Genomic DNA, 15400 nt, shown 5'->3' with positions numbered 1-15400 from the left:
TCTAGAAAAAGTTCAAATTATTTTGGTCCTTGGGAGCCAAATCGAACTGCCCGACATTTCTGAGAGCTAAAATGACGAATTAGTCACAAATTGAAAGCCAAAACAATTTCCTAATTAAGTTGTCCTTATTAATGACAAATTGAATTGACATCCTTCAATTTAGAATTTCTTTTTTTTTTGTGTGTGTTTGAAATCCTTCAGTCTAGGTTGCTATATGATACAACACAATTCTACTACTTTTTCTTAAACTTTTTTTCTTTTTTTCTCTGAGAATTCGACTACGATTTACGTTAGTTGTTACAAGGCATTGGTCCATTATGAAGATGTAATAAACACGATAACCGCCTAATTTAAATCAAGAATGAGAGAGGCCTAAAGGCCAAAAACACATAGTCTTAAAGCCCGACAAATTATTAAATTATTTATAGCCTAAATTACATGGGATAAATCTTGATGGCAAACTGCTTCCACCGAGACTCGATCTCACGACCTCATGAGCTTGAGAGGGGTGCCCAACTACTGCCTCAAAGGCTGGTAGACTACTTTTTCTTAACTCTTGTGGGCGTACACCACACCAATACAATAGTGCAAGACAAATGTGAAGGGCAGGGACATCCGTGGCAAGGTATTTTGGCGAATTCTCACCGGTAAAAAATAACTTTAATACTGGGTGATCTTATGGACCACATATCACATATTAAATTGATAAAACAAATACTACAGTTAGATTTGCAACAACAAAAAAATACTACAATTAGATCTTAACCAAAAGGTCGACAAAAGTATGATTTCTTTCTCCTCGGGTCAGCGTGGGACTAAATTCGAACTAAAAGAAATCATTTCTATTGGAAAGACAACAACTACATGTATTTTAAATAAATTATGAAATGGGCATTTGATAAAAACAAATACTAGAAGACTAATGTTTTTCTTTATATTGCTAAACAGAAGCCAAGAATGTCTTCTTGGATCTGATTCAGGGTACAAGTAATGGATCTCAAAGACGGTCTGACTCATCTAACTTCACCCAAATGGAATCACATCTATCACGAATTACACCTTGATTTCCAGTTAATACATTTGTAGTTGAGAGTTTGATAAATGCAGATGAAAATACTTCGAAAAAATGTTCTTGATTGAGAGAGAACCGTTCCATTATTGAACCGGTACGTGGGTCAGTCACCATTTCAGCATCGATTTTCAGTACTCCTCCGCCTGAAACTGCATCTTTATAGAATTGATTATCGAATACAAATGCTGTAAGATCATTAGTAACAAAAGTGGAATTTGAAGTTTGAGAAAACTTCCCAAATGGACATGTTAATTCCAAAAACAATTCAAACCCGGTTCTCGTTTGAGTTTTGGTTCCACGATTATGTAATCGGTCTATTATGCTAACACAGTGACTCACTCCAAGGGTATGTGCGCCTGCAAAAAGAAGAAAAAAAAAAGTCATATCATCTCATATCAGAAGAAGACCTCTACATTTTTTGTTCTGACATGGGCCCCAAGAATCATTACATTCAGTATAACATAGGTTCGTGAACAAGTATAACGGTCATTGCATTCAAACTATAACTTATATGAATTAAAATGTTTTTACCTAAAATGGCGACAGATTCTTCTATAGTCATTCCTTTCTGAGTGAAAATATGAAGCATGGTATCAACTCCAGAGCTTGCACTAGGCAAACTTGAATCAGAAAATTTATAACTTGAACTAGTACTAGAATCCTTCCTTCCTAAAGGAACCCTAATTTTTGGACCACCCGAAGAAGCGACAGCATCCCTAGCCGCTAAAACTAAAATATCCGCACAAGATACTACTTGTCCATGACAAACTTCATCTACCATTGATTTTATTATTCCAATAGTTTCTCTATTCTTGATTGCGAAATTCTTACTTGAACCCATCTCTGAGTTACCCGAGTTAAGTAGGATTGATGCATCACAACCCTGATTAAGAAAAAGAAAATATTAAGCTCGTTAGACTGCTAATAATTATTCAGACCCTGACAGAAAGTGCTACAATCACTTAAAGTTCTACATATTATATTGTACGAGAGAAAAAAAAGAGAAAGAGGGGAGACAAAGAGAGACCTTGACTTGGCAATCATGGAACAAGAGTCTCAAGAGAGAAGCAGGTGAAGTTGGATCAGAAAGAAAGATGGGTCCAAGTCCTTGACTCACAATGCTTTCAAGTTGAGGGCATGCAGTATCATAGTAGTTGTAAGAGAGTTTAGTAATAGAACTACTAGTTCTACTACTAATCATCCCATTAGCAACTAAACAACACAAACCTAAAGAGATCAAAACCATTACTACTACTTCAAAACAACAACTTATTATTCTCTTACTCATCCTTTCTCTCTGCTTCCAACTCCACTTAACCTAGTACTTTTTCTATCCCACTTTAACCACATTTTTATACAGTAAAGTCATGGCTTTGAAAATCTGAAAGAAGACCCACAAGAAGATCAGTTACCAAAAGGCCCTTGGTTTTGGTTGTATTGCTCCAAGGTCATTGTAATTAATAATTTACTTGTTTCTTTTACACCTATCTTACTGCAACAGCATGACAATTTTCCCTAAATTTGCAAAATCTTTTCATATTCAAACCTCTATCAACTACCTCCTTCATTATATGACTCAGACTTCAATTCTCTCTCAAATTTAAACTTTCTTGCCCTATCAAATAGTATGAAACTTACACTATTCCTTTTAGAGTAAAATTGACCACAAACCCATGTCCTAGAATGTAGATAAAGTTATGGTATCATGTTTTAAGTACAATAGAATAAGACTTCTTCCTACCCTATTGAAATCATTAAAGAACAAATAGGAAACCTGTCTATAGTACTCATGTAGTGTTGCTTATCAAGCTGGGCCTGAAGGAAGTACTCATGTAGTGTTGCTTACACAGAGTTTACTTACAAAAATTTGAAACACAACAAAGGGGTGGGGAAAGTTTGGCCCCCTCAACAAAAACAACTATAAATACTTAGACTGCCTACAGAAAATTCAAAAATCTGATTGTTGGGATGGGCCCAGCAGGTTTTGCCCAGCCAGGTTTTCTACAGGCTCCGGCCGTACTAGCCCACCGGGCTCAAATCAAAGCTCAGCCCAGACCGATAAAACCCGGACTGGCGTTGCCCGTCATCCATATGGGCCAGGCTGCCCTAAACAGGTTGGCCCAGACCGATAAGCAACACGGCTCATGCATGATCTCAAAATGTGTTCTTCATAAAGTACTCTCAGTATTAGGGAAAAAGAACAGCTGTTACAATTGTTAGAACAATAACATCAAAAATATATTTCAAATGACAGGGAAAAAATGTTACCTTCGAACGGCAGATCTAGATTTAATTACAGGTGAGGTTACCGAAGAAACTGAAATTACAAGTATAGCTACATTTAGAACAGTGACAATTATCGCAATCCCCAATCGAACACCATTATACCACCACCATCTCTCTCCTGCTTATACATGGATGAACATCCAGTTTTCCCTTTTTAGCATGTCGATAATCTTCACTGCTGATGCATTCAACCAGTGGAAGCGAATACTTTTACAACAAAATTTGAATCTTTTGTTCCCAATATCGAGAGGTATAAGCAAAACAAAAAACGTAACATTTGAAGTCCAATAACTCTATTTCTTTGTTGCTTTGATGCGAAGATTTAAGGAATAGTCACGTTCCGGGTACTACTGTTGAGATGTTATCAGCTGCAGCTGAGCGAGTTGCTTGGGCTTGAACGGAGTATCGTCTCTGCAGATGTTTCAATCTATCTAGTAATTCCTGGAACGTCGGTCGGCATTTTGGGTCACTTTCATGCAACATTGTGATCACATACGAAAAACGTTAGAATCACATTATGCTAATATGTTTTTATAACCTACGAGGCTGTGACAAAAAAACAGAGAAGACACCGTAGAAATAATAGATCACTAAATAACACGAGATCATGTGGTTTAGACCTGCTCCACAATTATAATGCAAAGATTATTTCACTATGTATAAAGAACAAGACAAGAAATTTTTTAAAAGAGCTTCTTCTCGGCAACCCTACTACTATCTGCCTCCTTTTTAACCACACATCACCACCGTTACAAACTATGGCAACACTAAGTGAATGGGTCACAACAAACATTCCAAAAACTTTTTTTTGGTTTCTCTTCAGGCTTGAATTTAATCCCATATTCAATACATTTTTGACATGTCTTACGAGTCTAATAGCAATTTAAGTCAACCAGAGCAAAGAACTAATATCTAAGGCTAAGCTCCCTAATGCCCAACAGTTAAAATGGTTTATGTGACCGATTCGCTACAATCCTAGAATTCTAGAGTGTACAATTGGTATAGCTTACTTAATGATGACATTATCATTTTGGAGGTATTTATAGACTTCATATTAACATATGTCACAAAATGAGCACCTGTGCCAGCAGCTCCTAATTATAGACGCCCACTCTGGCTCCATTTCTTCAGGAATGTCGAGGCGGTGGTCCATGAATCCTACAGCTCCAATCACCTGCATTATTCATTACAAACAGTACATTTTCATGCATCCACAGTACACTTGAAGAATCATTACCATTCGTAAAACAGACCTAAAGTATTTATGCGACACTGCTTATGCTCTTGCTTAGGAAGATGCAACCTAAATTCATCAAGTACAATCAATTGATTTTATGCGGAATGATGTGGTTACCTGCATTGAGTTGAGGTTTTCCCAAGGGATCTTTTGTGTGGCAATCTCCCATAGTATTACTCCATAGCTGTATATATCACACCTAAAGTTCCCATTCAAAGAAAAAAGAACCACTATGGGAATCAAGAAATGGGACAATCAAATCAGATGAATCAAATCTGATTAAGTAACTGATCATACTTTTCGTCTGTGGGCTCGTTACGGAGAACCTCGGGAGCCATCCATTGTGGCTGTTGAAGCAGAAAGTTTTAATAGAAATAAAACGAAAAATCAGAATCTTCTGGTATCTAAGCAACTCATAGAATAAACAACATTGGAATAAAAATCAAACTCAAGAAGGAAAAAATCAAACTCAAGAAAGGGAAATTGACACTAAGGCCCTGCAGCTTTGCGTACCGTTCCTTTCCCAGACTTCGTTGTTAGATATGTTTCATGTTTGAGGCGTGAGAGACCAAAGTCACCAACCTGGTTGAGACATTAATGTACTATGTTTAGGGTTTGTCACATATTAGAAATATACCAGGGAGCAACACTCACAAGGGGTTGCTCCGGAGATGCACCATTGAAGGCAAAAATAATTGATCTAGTGGCCTGTTATACTCCTACTATTAAAAACAAGAGAAACATAAAAATTTTAACGATTACCAGGTAATTATGTTTCTCTTTATTGGGATAGCCCCTGAACACCCCCTATGGGTGGTGCACCTAGATTCCTCCAAGTCTTAATCATAATATGTGCGCTCTAGGAGAAGATAAGACTACTAAATTTTTTTACCTTAAACTAAGGCTACTAAAAAAACCACAATTCATCCAAGAGCATTTACCTTCACAGTCAAGTTTCTGTCGACCAATAGATTTGAAGACTTCAAATCACGATGGACGATCGGTGGGTTGCTATGGTGAAGATAATTCATACCACGCGCCTGTACCAAGGATTCGAGAAAAGAACGATAGTAATTAATGAATGTACGAGATCTACTTTTCCAGGCTAGAAGAAAGGTGAAAAGAGAGTATATAAGAAAGTCTTACACTTCACGAACTTCAATAAAAAACATAGGAAAATATATTGGTGTTCAACATCATCTAAAAGAACGGTAAAAATAAGAAAACACCAGAATCCCAAATGCATGTGCAGGCTTTCCATGCGTACTACTAATGACAATTTCTGAACAGGAATATATTTATCCAACAGCAATTTTGGTTATATTATCTTGAAGAGTCCTACTTAGAAGCAATAGACAACAAGATCACTTACAATGTCTAAAGCTATGAGAACACGCCTTCTCCAATCAAATTTAGGACTGTTACGTTGAAGCAACTGAAACAAGCTTCCACTGTGAAAAGTGGTTGCGATGTCAGTAAGTATAACATAAGATGCATTTCCATAAAGATCATTGAAAATAAAAATTAGTGGAAGTCTCCACGTATATATGATACACTGGAGAAACAAAAGAAACATGACCCAGATTACCCTACATGAAATTGTAAAAGATAACAGCAGAAGTGGAGAATGAACCGTGGAAGGAACTCTGTTACAATGCATAGATGCTCAGGTGAAGTTACTGCCCCCATAAAAAGTAGTACATTTGGATGCCGAAGCCTCTTCATAAGTAATACCTTCGTTCATGGAAAAAAAAGAGAAACTTTTAGATCGATAGACAAGTGTTTATAGTGAAAAGAACAAATATTTGTTAAGTAGTTGTTCTTGGACACTAGTAGAATTTGCGCATAACTATATAGATAACACGAGAATAATAGTAAGAGGGAATATATTCACAAACAAATCCTCAGCAAAAACAAAATGTAGGGTAAATACCAGTACAACAAAACACTTAAATCCTCGATAAATGTTCCACGTGGAGGATTTTCTTTGGCCCACTATAGATTTAATTGATGATTTTACAGAGGCTCCATTAAAAAAGATCCTGTACAAAAAGTTGGCACAGGCTGCCGCGAAGGACCCTAACTTTCAAATATGGAGAAAGTGAACATCGGTATACCATGTTGAGGATCATAGTGAGAAAGATATACTGCTAGAGATGAAGGAGAAGGATTCAAGGAAATCCTTTTCTTCGGACCTCTAGTAAGGACTACTGCTTTTAGGAAAGAATGTTTAGTTTAGCTTAAAAGTTTACCTCTTGTTTGAATGAATGCAAAAGCTCTTCGGAGTAATCAAATCTGGAGAACACCTTTACTGCAACATCCTGCAAGAAAGTGGAGTGTGTTTTTCAGGGGGAACGTATATATATAAGGGTCTGTCCATTCTTTCCCATGCTCAACAGAATAAAGTTACTGGTCAAACGCAAAAACATGGAATAGCTACAGCATTAGCATAAATTGAATCGTTGGTTGGGTTCTGATTCATTTGGATTAGACAGACGTGGAACGTCACATGGTGGACTTTTGGAACACATATTTAGAGTCTTAGAGAGGGCACTAACCGCCTTTATTTTGCCAACAACCCTTGGTTGGAGTGGTAAGAGGTTTAGTCTTCCACTTTAGAGGTCAAGGGTTTGAGGCACGCTGACAATTTAAAAAAAAAAAACTCCCCGCAAAAGATGTTTTCGGAAGGAAGAGTAGCATACCGAGCCATACCATTGAGCGTAATACACAGTTCCACATGAACCTGAGATCATTGATCAATAATTACCATCAGAAAACACTTCAATAGGTAAAAAAGAACTGAAACATACTAAGTCATACACGAGCATAACAAACTTCAAATGATTGAATTTCACAGTAGTTACATTGTTAGTAATTGTCACACACCAAAAATACTGCAGTTGCACTTGGTTACAAGTTTTTTAAAATAGAAGCACTTCCAATCAACAATTATCACTTCAACCACTTGCTTAAACATGAATTGCGAAAACTATTAGCAATCGTAAGAAAGATTTAGTTTTACCTCGGCCTATTTGTTCACCAATTGTCAAATCTTCCCATAAGATTTCATAATCCAAGTTATCTGTTTCTGCGTCTAGTTTATAAACAATACTGCTACTGTTACTACCACAACTGCTCACACTACTTCTGCTGCTAACATTAAAAGAAGAAGAGGAAGAACGTGGGGCTTCCTTTCCAATTACATCACTTTCTGCTCCATGTATTTCTAATTCTGCACCGGAATAAGAAAACTTTTCTTGGTAAGATATAGTTTTCTGATCATGATGCAACAAAGGTGAGACGCCATGGGTGGTTCTTGCCAAGGGCTCATCGAGATCACCTCCCCTCCATGGATGTGGCATCCCCTTCTTATTAACCTGAGCGTCTCCTTTTGAAGTTATGATCTTATGGACGGCAGTCTTCCTTTCACTCTCATATATTAAGGATTTTCCTTGGGAATGTTCCTGAAATGCAGCTTTAGAAGTTACACCAAAGGGAGAGCGGATTAGGTTTCCTAGATGCCTATTAGCTCCACTTGAAGTTACATCCTCCCTATAGTTAGATAGAATTGTCTTTAAGAAGCCTTGATCATAATATTGGCCCTCTACACTTGATCTTTCATGTTCCACAGTGTTGCCACCAGAGCTTATTTTCGATCGGACTTTGTTGGTCATTCTAGAAGCCTGTTTCATAGTACAATACAATTACTAAGACAATCCCCGTAAAATAAACTACCCGTTTAAAATTTTCTCTAGGAGTATCGATGTAATTTTAAGCTTTAAACTTACCAGATTCGATAGTTTGGAGGCGACAGCATGCAAAGGCTGTTGGAGATCGGGGATATGTTTGGGTGTTGGTTCAATCCGAAGCTGACTAGAGCTGGGATAGAATTCGCCCGACTCATAAGGACTCTTTCCGAACGATGGAAATCGCACTTCTCTGAAAGGCTGTGTTTCACATGTTAGACAGATGATTCCTACTGCATTACCAACGTCATCATATAATGGGGAATCTGTTGCCAGGATTAGAAATTTTCTCCCATGTTTATTCTTGACGGGGAACTGCCCGGTCCAGGTCTCTCCCATAAGTACCCTTTTTAATATCTGATTTGCTTTACCAATGTCATGAGCTTCCACAATAAGATCAAGACCATTTTTTCCAAGTGCTTCTGAAGCAGAATAACCATAAAGTACCTCAGCCGGTCGATTCCTGTAATGGGTTAATAATAACATACAATTTTACATTTCTATAATATATAGTACGATACTATTGATTAGTTAGATTCTAAAATACACGACCTCTGAACTAGGTTATCACTTCATGAAGAAACACCCTAAGAATCTAAAATCCACAGAAACCCTAGAACTGCTCATAAACCCATTCACCAAAACTTTCATGATATTTACTAATCAACATAAAATTTTACATTTCTATACGATACCATTAGTTTGTTGGATTCTAAAATGCATGAGATCCGAACTAGGTCAACGCCTCATGAAGAAACACCCCAAGAATCTAAAATTCATAGGAACCTAGAACAGGCTCATAAACCCATTCAACCAAAACTTTCAGAATGTTCACTAATTGAATAAAGATGTAAACTTTTACATATATGAATCATTATTGAAGTCTATCTAGCAGGACTATATAATATAAAAACCCCTAAATTTAAACTAAAGAAGTTGATAAGCTCAATCTGCTGACCCTAGAAATCCAAATCAAAGATAACCCAAATCAACTACAAACCGTAAAAAGTTCAAGAATTAGTAGTTACCAATAGATAAACCGGCCGTCGAGATCAAATATATGAATAGATTGACCCATAGATTGCAAGATGTTCTTATGACTGAAATTAACAGTAGCTGCTGGTTCGGTTCTTCTTTTAGGTTTCCGGCTACTACTAGTAGTACTCTCCTTCAGCAATGGAGTTGCATGTGTAAACGAACTAGAAGAACCCACAACTGGTTTACACTTTGCCCTAGTGGTCTCCTGGTCTTGCTCTTCCCTATCTCTTACCCTGGGAGCAACCAAGCTCGATTTTTGAGGTAAACCCAAGTTAGATCTCTGATAACCATAACCTAATTGAGGTAAAATTTGATCAGTTGTGGGAGGCGGAAGAATCAATTTCGACATTTCTCCAAGGAGTTGAGCATGCCCTGCTTCTAATTCTTGGATCTTCTTAAGCAATTCTTCTGCCAATGGGGAGTCCATTAAAGATTGCCCTTTTTTCTAGAGAGAGAAAATGACAACATCAATCAAAGATCTGAAAGTTGAGAGATTTATACTAGTAGTACTAGAGAGGATTTGATCTGCCTCTTTTTTAATCTACTACTACTTAATTGCTTAATTTGTCAGGGGGAAGGGGATTTCTCTTTTTCAGTTGATGAAATTTAATCTTTTGGCGGTTTTTGCCGCGTTTTTAATGAGTTGGTGATTTTCACTCACTCGGACTTTTGTCTTCACCCTTAAGTTCAAGACTCTCTCTTTTCTCCCTAATTAATGCTTCTTCAACTTATCCCTTCTACTTTTGCTTTTTGTTTAAGTTACTAGTATAAGTTTATTTATTTTTAACACAAAAAAAAAACTCTACCAAATTACTAGTCAAATTGGAAAATGGTTTGTAAGACAAGTTTTCCAAAATATGTTAAGTGCAAATTTCCAGTAAAACATAACTACGGTCTACGGTGGTACAACAAGTAGATTTTCAACCGATATCCAAACCAAGTGTTCAAATTTTTTTAGAATGTAAGAGAAGCAAGTTAGACCCATCAATCTAGAGTCTTGACCTTTGGTCTTGATTTCGCTTAAATTCGTCTTTAACTTCTTTAGGTCATTCATTTTGAGTTCATTTTGAGACTGAGGGAGTAAAAATCTACTACTTCAGTTTTCTGCGCTCGAACGTTTTTGACATTTGATTTGTTCAGGTTGTCTTGTGCTCTTAGCTATTCTTCGTGTGTCACCATTTACACTTTTTAGAATATCTAGATACGTCAATGTGTATCATTTTTCACATATGAAAACTCTTAAACTACTTAACAAGCTAACTCGAAGTACTTTTGGTTATCCGGAAAATAAAACATGCATGACGCATAAACACCTAACCGACCAAAAAGGCGAAACGTGCTTGTTTAATTGCTCTTTCGGATCTTAGCTATTTACTATTTCTATAGATAATATTAGGTTATTTTCTTTTCGGCCCCTTAGTTTGTCATTAGCTTCATTTTTAATCATCTATTTTCGGTAAACCGAAAATTGGTCCTATCTTTTCAAAGCCATCAGTTAACTTTTTTGTTCTCGTAATTGTAGCTCTAACAATAAATTCTCCGACATTAGATTTTTGGAGCAAGTTTTAGAGAAGTGGAAACCATATTTTTCCTTTAGTATACTACTGGTGGTTTTGCCCTAATACTGTGTAATAAAGGGAGTTAATCTCGCATACGTACATACGGCGAATAGACCAGATCTGCAGAGAGAAAGACTGGAGGATAGAGAAAAGAAAGAAAATGTGTAGAAGTCGTCGACAGTTGGCCGGTCGGTCGGTCGTCGGCGACCACTTTTCAGATGTCGGAGAAGAATGAAAAAATAAATGAGAATTAACTGTTAGAAGAAAAGCAGTTATTGAAACAAAACAGTTAATAGTTAAAGTTAACTGACGGTTTTACAAAAATGAATCATTTTTTAATTTAGGAAAAACAAAGACGCCAAAATTGAGGCTGATTACCAAATAGGAGGCCAAAATGAAATAACCCCCTCAACAAACAAACAAACAAAAAATGAAATAACCCATAATATTATTTTGAGGTGTTCACTTGCTTTCAATTTACTTTACCATTGTAAGTTTCTATTTCTCTTTTTTTCTAATTTATGGTGTTTACATCCATTTCTGTTTTGGGAGACAAAAATTGCTGTCACCCATTCTCACTGCATCAACATCATATTGTGTCTTGTTTGACCTAGTGGAACAACAATAAGCATATGGTTAGATGGAGATTTCTGCAACTACAAACTGATATTTTTTAGGCAAATGCTCATCAATGTATATTCATAGAAAATGTTAGTTGATAGAATCAAAAGTGGCTTACACAAAGGGAAATGGAGAACATGAACACGAGGAGAAGCTAATACAAGATCGAAAAACAGAAGCCTAAAGAATGTTATTAAAACAACTCCCTTTTTTATGCAGCATTTTAGAAACAATCTCCAGTTGCACAACTCAGCACTAAGAGCGAACCGAGAACACCAAGTTTGCATCTTTAAGCCTATCAGTATGCTCCTGTGTGTTTAACGATATTGATGGCTAACATAACATTTTTGTGACTTAGCATGCTCGTCCCGAGGCCTTCCCAAGTTGCTTACCCTGCCCGTTCGAAATTTCAAGCGGACCTACGAAATCAACAAGTATATATATTGAATCAGAAGATATTGATCATGTTTTCCATCTCTTGTCAATGAGAACCAAGTGGGGATTTTCGTTGCGAAGTTTTGCTCAATTTCACCTGTAAGAAGGAACCAACTCTAGCTTAATCAAACAGTTGTGTCTAATCTAATCATTTTAAATGAAAATTACAAGTTGCACAGTATGAGTGCAATCAGAGATGATAACAAAACTTGACTGTTGTTAGATCTGCTCAGTAACTTGGTGTGTGCACAAAGCAAACGCCAACTATTTTCAACTCTCAAATCATTCACTACAGATCTTTTAAATGTCGCTGAGTGTTTTCGTTCACTGTCCTGTGGCATTCTACTGGTTGATTTTTTCTATGAGCTTATTTAGGCATAAATCAGGACAAGCTATTCACTGTGTTAAAAAATCCATTTTGGGACCTACTACGGCAAAAACTACTACCAACCTAATCTGCATATTCTACTGTCGATTAGTAACGGGATCCTGTATGGACATTGTTTAAGCATCATAACAATCATTAGAACTTAGGAAAGTTGCAGCTGGTGCTTGTAAGCAGAAAGCGTTTTCTACTCTTGCTGGTAAGGTGATTACTAATTAGATCTATTTATTTTGTACTTTAAGCCTGTCCTGTTTATTGACTGTAAGAATAAGAAGTTACCTGTATCCGGTTGAGGTTTTCCGATGGATCTGCTGCGTGGCAATCTTTCACTCCATAGGATGACTGCGTCACAAGAATCCAATCGGAGTAAGAGAGCAACTGAACCTACTTCTCATCCGAGGGCTCATTAAATAGAGCCTCTGGAGTCATCAATTGTGTCTGCAAAAGCAGAAAAAGATATGAAATAAGGAATTGTGGAGACGGAAGTAAATCATGATGCAAATACGCATAAGAATGTATATACACACGCATCACATCTACAAAAGATGGCAAACATAGCAGGAGAAGAGTCACGGTGCAAGCTCTGCAACGATATATACCGTTTTTCATCCAGTCTTTGATGTTTGCACTTTGATACGTGAGAAGCCAAAGTTGCCAATCTGATCACCACAAGAAGAACATAAAGACATGGTGGATATATGATGTTCGCATTTAGCTCAATTTATAATGTGCATCGAAGAGGAGTAGAAGTAGGATGGCAAAAGCGTTATGGCAGAATGTCCTTGTGTAACCCAACTTTTGTGAACCAACAGATTTGATTACCTCAAATTACGACAACTGATAGGCGGGTTGAAATGATAAAGATGATTCATACCTCCTGCATTCATATGAGTCCAAGATACTCGGATACTCTTTATCCGGCAAGCTATGTGGAAGCGTCACAGTTTCACTCCAAATAGAAATACATGGGAAAATAGAGTGGTGCAACTGTTATGACGAAGAACAGGCATACAAGAAAAACAATAATGGGAGTACACAAACACAAGAGATTTACGTGGTTCGGTTTGTGATACCTACTCCACAGAAAACAATGACTTGATGATTTTCACTATGAATGAATAACAAGATTACAGGAATTACTCAGTGGTTTTAGTATTTGTAGCTCACTAAACCCCAGACTCAGCCGCCTATAACTCTCTCCCCAGAACTGGCTTCAGGATAACCCCTTTACATTGATAACAACCTCTCAAGATTACGCAAACATAAGTAAACGGGTCAGACCAACGGTTTTGGGGGCCTTATAATGGTTTTTTGGGTCGTAAATTGGGTTAGACTGGCTCATATTGAAGACATTTTCAACAACAACATTAATAGAAGAGGCAAATAGGGGAAAAAAACCCCATCAAAATAGCAACTTTTGTGTGCTATTATAACACTATTGATTTTCGAAATGGAAAAGTATATGCACCATAAGGAAACTAGTTCAGTATTTTTCTCTGGGGCAGAGTATCACTAAGCAATACAAATTCCGGGATGTCACAAGCTACAGTCAGAGAATAATCTAATGTAGGAGTGTTACGTTGAAGCAACTGAAACACGCTTCAACTGCAATAAACAGTCGTAAGACCAGTACCAATAGTAGTTAACATTTTCAGAAGAAGTGGAGAATGAACCATGGACGGAACTCTGCGGCAATGGACATATACTGAGGTGAAGTTACTGCCCCCACAAAAAGTAGTGCAGTGGGATGACATATATATAACCCCTTCATAAGTACCCTCATAAAAAAACTATAATTAAAAACAAGCTTACGTTTGTGTAGTGGAAGAGATACTATATGACAGCAATAGGCAAATTGTAATAGTCCCACATTGCTCACAAGAGTGTCCAGAGACTGGGCTATATGTGTAAGTTCAAGCTTAGTAAGTACCGAGGCCTTTTGGGTAGGCTTGTGGTGCCTTCGCCAAGGACAAAACCCCGTACCTGTGTGAGGTGGTTAAAGCGGGGACAATATCGGCAACTGTTAAGGCTTGGGGCGTTACAAAGTGGTATCAGAGCCGAGGACGGCTCTTCGCTGAGGGTGGGGGATTGTAATAGTCCCACATTGCTCACAAGAGTGTCCAGAGACTGGGCTATATGTGTAAACTCAAGCTTAATAAGTACCGAGGCCTTTTGGGTAGGCTTGTGGTGCCTTCGCCAAGGACAAAACCCCGTACCTGTGTGAGGTGGTTAAAGCGGGGACAATATCGGCAACTGCTAAGGCTTGGGGCGTTACACAAACACCAATATATTTCACAAATAACTCCTCTTAGATAATTAAAATACAAGAATAATAGGATGGAGTACCACTTTGCTGGCAAGGAGCATGAAAAACAAAATTAGAGAACAAAATGTTGTGCGTGCATCTAGGGCCTCAACGCCGAACCTTCATGATCCATTTGGAGAGTTTAATTAGGATAGGCTTCATGGTTGAGTACTGGACTTATCCTTCTTAAGCGATGAAACTGTGTAGGCTTCTATGTTCGGTCCTACTAGGCAATTACTTTTGAAGGAGAGAAAATGTCATGTTTCTCAGGGTCATTCTGTAAATGATATTATATTCCGAACTTCTATGGATGGGATATCCCGTTCTTGTTTATCCAAGCCTTTGCCCTTGAAGTTATAATATTATGGATCCCAAACTTCCCTCCACCCTCGTCACCATTAAAAGGTTTGCCTGGGGAGTTCTCCCAAAAGAAAGTGCTAGAAGTTACACCAAAGAGAGACGATGCTTTATCTCCTCTAAGTGTGATAGCTCCACTCGAGTTATCATTCTTTTCCCTATGCACGGAATACACATCTCCCGGCAAAACAGCTTGATCATAACCATGTCCATCTATACTCAAGTCTTCATATTGTGCAGCATCGTCACTGGTCCTCAATTTTGCACGGACTTTGTTGCTCATTCTAGAGGCCTACACATGCAATAAACAAATAAGAAACTAATCGAACTACATATCCAATCATTTTCGAGAATTTTTT

The 15400-nt window shown here is 37.5% G+C and overlaps 3 protein-coding genes and 1 non-coding gene across 18 annotated transcripts in view; all 4 read right to left on the bottom strand.

The window, feature by feature from the left end:
• Positions 1–560: 560 nt before the first annotated feature.
• LOC147551450 (U2 spliceosomal RNA) lies at positions 561–749 on the bottom strand. The gene has a single exon (XR_015239007.1). It is a non-coding gene; the product is annotated as a U2 spliceosomal RNA (small nuclear RNA).
• Positions 750–823: 74 nt separating this feature from the next.
• Positions 824–2739, bottom strand: LOC147551449 (peroxidase 29-like). Its single transcript, XM_086665855.1, has 3 exons — positions 2100–2739; positions 1604–1955; positions 824–1428 (listed from the first exon to the last, which is right to left on the bottom strand). The coding sequence occupies exons 1-3, from the start codon at positions 2358–2360 to the stop codon at positions 998–1000; spliced, it is 1044 nt and encodes a 347-aa protein (XP_086521981.1). The 5' UTR covers positions 2361–2739; the 3' UTR covers positions 824–997.
• A 500-nt stretch (positions 2740–3239) lies between these two features.
• LOC147551448 (uncharacterized) lies at positions 3240–10538 on the bottom strand. 2 transcript variants are annotated; one of them, XM_086665839.1, is made up of 13 exons: positions 9370–10538; positions 8384–8804; positions 7618–8278; positions 7298–7338; positions 6848–6916; positions 6229–6329; positions 5968–6046; positions 5537–5635; positions 5109–5177; positions 4893–4942; positions 4713–4794; positions 4438–4532; positions 3240–3827 (listed from the first exon to the last, which is right to left on the bottom strand). In XM_086665839.1, exons 1-13 carry the CDS (start codon positions 9804–9806, stop codon positions 3692–3694), a joined length of 2340 nt encoding a protein of 779 aa, XP_086521965.1. In that variant the 5' UTR covers positions 9807–10538; the 3' UTR covers positions 3240–3691. The 2 variants fall into 2 exon arrangements, with proteins under 2 accessions (XP_086521965.1, XP_086521966.1); XM_086665840.1 differs by having other exon boundaries at positions 8384–8763; positions 9370–10062.
• Positions 10539–11364: 826 nt separating this feature from the next.
• LOC147551444 (uncharacterized) overlaps positions 11365–15400 on the bottom strand; it is a 39148-nt gene continuing 35112 nt past the window's right edge. For 4 of the 14 annotated variants that reach the window (XM_086665849.1, XM_086665851.1, XM_086665853.1 and 1 more), the window contains one exon: positions 14656–15333. In XM_086665849.1, the coding sequence (XP_086521975.1) occupies positions 14989–15333 (345 nt within the window). In that variant the 3' untranslated portion in view covers positions 14656–14988. The other 10 variants (XR_015236879.1, XR_015236883.1, XR_015236882.1 and 7 more) reach the window with 7 other exon arrangements.

This window comes from Eschscholzia californica, unplaced genomic scaffold (genome assembly GCF_041429995.1).
Source record: "Eschscholzia californica isolate CP2 unplaced genomic scaffold, dmEscCali1.0.p SCAF_3, whole genome shotgun sequence".
In the NCBI taxonomy this organism is placed as follows: Eukaryota; Viridiplantae; Streptophyta; class Magnoliopsida; order Ranunculales; family Papaveraceae; genus Eschscholzia; species Eschscholzia californica.
The sequence above is the reverse complement of the archived record's forward strand: the minus strand, read 5'-3'. Positions and strand labels throughout refer to the sequence as shown.